This window comes from Taudactylus pleione, unplaced genomic scaffold, assembly GCF_031769625.1.
Source record: "Taudactylus pleione unplaced genomic scaffold, aTauple2 ptg001237l, whole genome shotgun sequence".
Taxonomy (NCBI): domain Eukaryota; kingdom Metazoa; phylum Chordata; class Amphibia; order Anura; family Myobatrachidae; genus Taudactylus; species Taudactylus pleione.
Window position 1 is genome coordinate 239,725 of NW_028285637.1, and position 4,508 is coordinate 244,232.

Below are 4,508 nucleotides of genomic sequence, written 5' to 3' on the forward strand. Positions count from 1 at the left end.
TATTATATAGTATGTGACCATACACCTCTACTAGTAACATCATACCTGTACTGTATACATGCTCACACCTGTGTATATTATATAGTATGTATGTGACCATACACCTCTACTAGTAGCATCTCCCCTGTACTGTATACATGATCACACCTGTGTATATTATATAGTATGTGACCATACACCTCTATTAGTAACATCACCACTGTACTGTATACATAATCACACCTGTGTATATTATATAGTATGTGACCATACACCTCTACTAGTAACATCACCCCTGTACTGTATACATGCTCACACCTGTGTATATTATATAGTATGTGACCATACACCCATACTAGCATCATCACACCTGTACTGTATAGATGATCCCACCTGTGTATATTATATAGTATGTGACCATACACCTCTACTAGTAACATCACCCCTGTACTGTATACATGCTCACACCTGTGTATATTATATAGTATGTGACCATATACCTCTACTAGTAACATCACACCTGTACTGTATACATGATCACACCTGTGTATATTATATAGTATGTGACCATACACCTCTACTAGTAACATCACCCCAGTACTGTATACATGATCACACCTGTGTATATTATATAGTATGTGACCATATACCTCTACTAGTAACATCACACCTGTACTGTATACATGATCACACCTGTGTAAATTATATAGTGTGTGACCATACACCTCTACTAGTAACATCTCCCCTGTACTGTATACATGATCACACCTGTGTATATTATATAGTATGTGACCATACACCTCTACTAGTAACATCTCCCCTGTACTGTATACATGATCACACCTGTGTATATTATATAGTATGTGACCTTACACCTGTACTAGTAACATCACACCTGTACTGTATACATGCTCACACCTGTGTATATTATATAGTATGTGACCATACACCTCTACTAGTAACATTACCCCTGTACTGTATACATGATCACACCTGTGTATATTATATAGTATGTGACCATACACCTCTACTAGTAACATCCCTCCTGTACTGTATACATGCTCACACCTGTGTATATTATATAGTTTGTGACCATACACCTCTACTAGTAACATCACCCCTGTACTGTATACATGATCACACCTGTGTATATTATATAGTATGTGACCATACACCTCTACTAGTAACATCACCCCTGTACTGTGTACATGCTCACACCTGTTTATGTTATATAGTATGTGATCATACACCTCTACTAGTGACATCACACCTGTACTGTATACATGATCACACCTGTGTATATTATATAGTATGTGACCATACACCTCTACTAGTAACATCACACATGTACTGTATACATGCTCACACCTTTGTATATTATATAGTATGTGATCATACACCTCTACTAGTAACATCACCACTGTACTGTATACATGCTCATACCTGTGTACATTATATAGTATGTGACCATACACCTATACTAGTAACATCACACCTGTACTGTATACATGATCACACCTGTGTATATTATATAGTATGTGACCATACACCTCTACTAGTAACATCACAGCTGTACTGTATACATGCTCATATCTCTGTATATTACTTTGTATGTGACCATCAAAACTTACTAGTATCTCTACACCTGTATACACCTATATAATAAAGAAGACAGAATATAGTAGCAATAATATACCTTTATTTTATAGCTGATTTATAAAGCTATGTTGGACTCTGAGGCGAATACTTCATGATGCGCTAATTTTGTATCAGGGGGCGGTGGGGAGGGGGGGTATTTAGCTCTGTACATAAATGGCGTCCTAATAAACTGGTCAGATGTAAAACTAAGCTGGTTAGTCTCAAATATATCAACAGAATGCTGTCAGTAAATGTAGATCTGCTGCTCTGTATACTGAGTCAGGGACCGGAAGCTCTTATGAGCAGGATTAGAGAAAATCGTATCACATGGCGTTTTTGTGCTAGGACGGTACAGAAGCAATCGTCATCTGTCTTTGAGTTAACTATGTACAGTGCTTTGTATAGTTTCTTCCTTATTAATAATAAGTTGTTTGGTGTAGAATAAAATGATCAACCATTAGATAAAATAATAATCACCAGATCTGAGTCCTCTAATGAGGAAGGTTGGAGGTGAAATATCACATTGAATAGCTGTAGATATTACTCATCTCTCAGTGACCTCTGTGTATCACAGAGATGATTCCCTTCCTCCAGTGTTTCAGTAACCTGTCCTTAATCTCTGACATCCATAGACCATAGATAAATGGGTTGATGACAGCCGGGAGCAGGTAGTAAACTGCGCTGCAAATATTTTGCACATTGTATGAGGAGAAGGCATCTGGCAGGTTCAGGATTACAGATATAATCCCAGAGACATACATAAATGCAACAACCAACAGGTGTGTGCTGCAGGTGTTCAGGGCCTTGTGTCGGGCTGTCCCCACCACGATCTTCATGACGGTGTGAAGGACTTTTAGGTAAGAAATTAAGATGATGCTGATGTCACACAAACTTAGTGCAGATCTCACTAGTAGTGCTGTGATCTTAGTTCTGGCAATATCGCCACATCCAAGGTCGAAGAGCATGGTGTTCTCACAGTAGAAATGATAGATTATGTTGGACCTGCAGTACTGGAGGCTGGAGACCAGATAGAGTAGAGGTACCACAACTACACCTGCACGGAGGAACGCATTGAACAACAAGTGGGCAAGGAAATGTTTTGTAATGATTTGCCAATACTGCAAAGGCTGGCTGATGGCAAGATACCTATCCATGGCCATTACCAGCAATAGGGCACTTTCAGCCATAATACTTGAAAACACTGTAAATATTTGCACCAAACATTCAGACAGAGTAATCTGGTTGAGCCCCAGCAGCGCCAGGACGGCCTTTGGAATCATTGCTGTGGTGTAAAGAACATTGACAGCAAGAAGAGAGAAGATGAGGATGTACATGGGTGAGTATAGACTTTTCTCCAGTACAATTATAGTCATGACCACTGAATTACCAGCCAGTATCATGCCGTAAATAGAAGAGAATGGAATAATGAGAAGAGGTCTGTATTTTGTGACTCCTGGAAACCCAAAGAGGATGAATACTGTGTGAGAGGATGAAGTCTTGTTTAGATTCAATATTTCCATCTTTCTGTCTGGAAATAAAACGAAAAATTGTTATTTGAATATAATTAGACATGAGCGCTTCACATTTGGAGAAATCCGACAGAACTAAATTTTGAGGTACCAAGTCGAAACGTGTCTTGGTTCCTTCTGTCAAATTTGGTTCTCAAAATGAAGCAAAACAATTTTCCCAGAAATGTCAGATCTCTTGTGTTTTGGAATGCATACAAGTCCCTCCCTCATGATTCAGGTGCCATTTTAGATTAGATAGGAGTAGTTCAGTTTTGCTAATAACCGAACACACCCGACCTTGCAGTTTCCGAGGAGAACTGAGTCTCGGCTCAAGTCTCCCGGACAAGTTCTTATCTCAAAATGAGGCAAAATGTAAATTTTTTTTTCTAGTGTGTTTTTGGATTGCATATAACAGCCCTGTCCCTTGTGATCAATCGCAATTTCACACAGAACAGTGTATGGAGAGTTGATATGGGCTGTAGTTGTGCTTCAGTAGATGCCATTAGAGAGAGTTGTAAGTAGTTGGAGCTGGTGGGAATGTTGACTGCAGTTATCATTGTGTAATGTGTTTGTTTTATCAGACACTAGTAGCACATGCCATCTAGTGTATCTGGCTCTTGTGTAAACAGTGAACATGCACTTGTTTTTCACAAGGATATCTATCTACACTGCAGTATATATTGTCACTTGTGTATCAGGACAGAGACAGCGTGATTATTTCCAAGCTTATTTGTGCCAAAAATATTGTGCTGTGTCTGAGTGAACTGCACCCCAAAGAACTTAAAGAAGACTTCTTTTTCTGCTTTTAAAACATTCACCACTCTTTTATATAATTAAATTAACCTGTAAATCGTATTTGAAGAGTGTGTGACTTTGAGAGGCAGCCTTTATTACTGTACATTCACTGCATGTGGTGGTGTTCCCATCAGCTGCACCTCAAATTAATAAGTACACAATAGCCTTTTTTTCTGTTGACTAAAAACATCTCTTTTACTAAAACTGCATGATAAAGGCAACACTTGGTGTGGTGGCAGTTATGTTAAACTATAGAAGCTTTACTCGTGTCCTGGTGTAAAAAATGAAATTCAATCATAGATTAGTCAATAAAAGAAGAGGAGCAACCCAGTACTTGTGCTGGCATTCATAGTACTTCTTCAACATCTACTTTTAAAGAAGGTCAACAGGTAAGAAGCAGGTGTAAGAGAGGGCTCTCCGAATCTAAACAATGTTCGACAATCTTTAAAAAACATCACTTTTAATTATGGAGGGAAAACTTACTGCCGAAAAATGTAAAATTGCCAACATGCCATACACCACACGCAGTGGAAAGGAAAGGCTCATCCATGGCCATTCTTTGCAAGTGGTGGTCCTGCTACTGCTCTT

General features: G+C 38.7%; 1 protein-coding gene across 1 annotated transcript; it reads right to left on the minus strand.

Moving 5' to 3' along the window:
* Positions 1 to 2,168: 2,168 nt before the first annotated feature.
* Positions 2,169 to 3,137, minus strand: LOC148450979 (olfactory receptor 52Z1-like). The gene has a single exon (XM_088462417.1). It carries the CDS (start codon positions 3,135 to 3,137, stop codon positions 2,169 to 2,171), a length of 969 nt encoding a protein of 322 aa, XP_088318543.1.
* Positions 3,138 to 4,508: the final 1,371 nt, after the last annotated feature.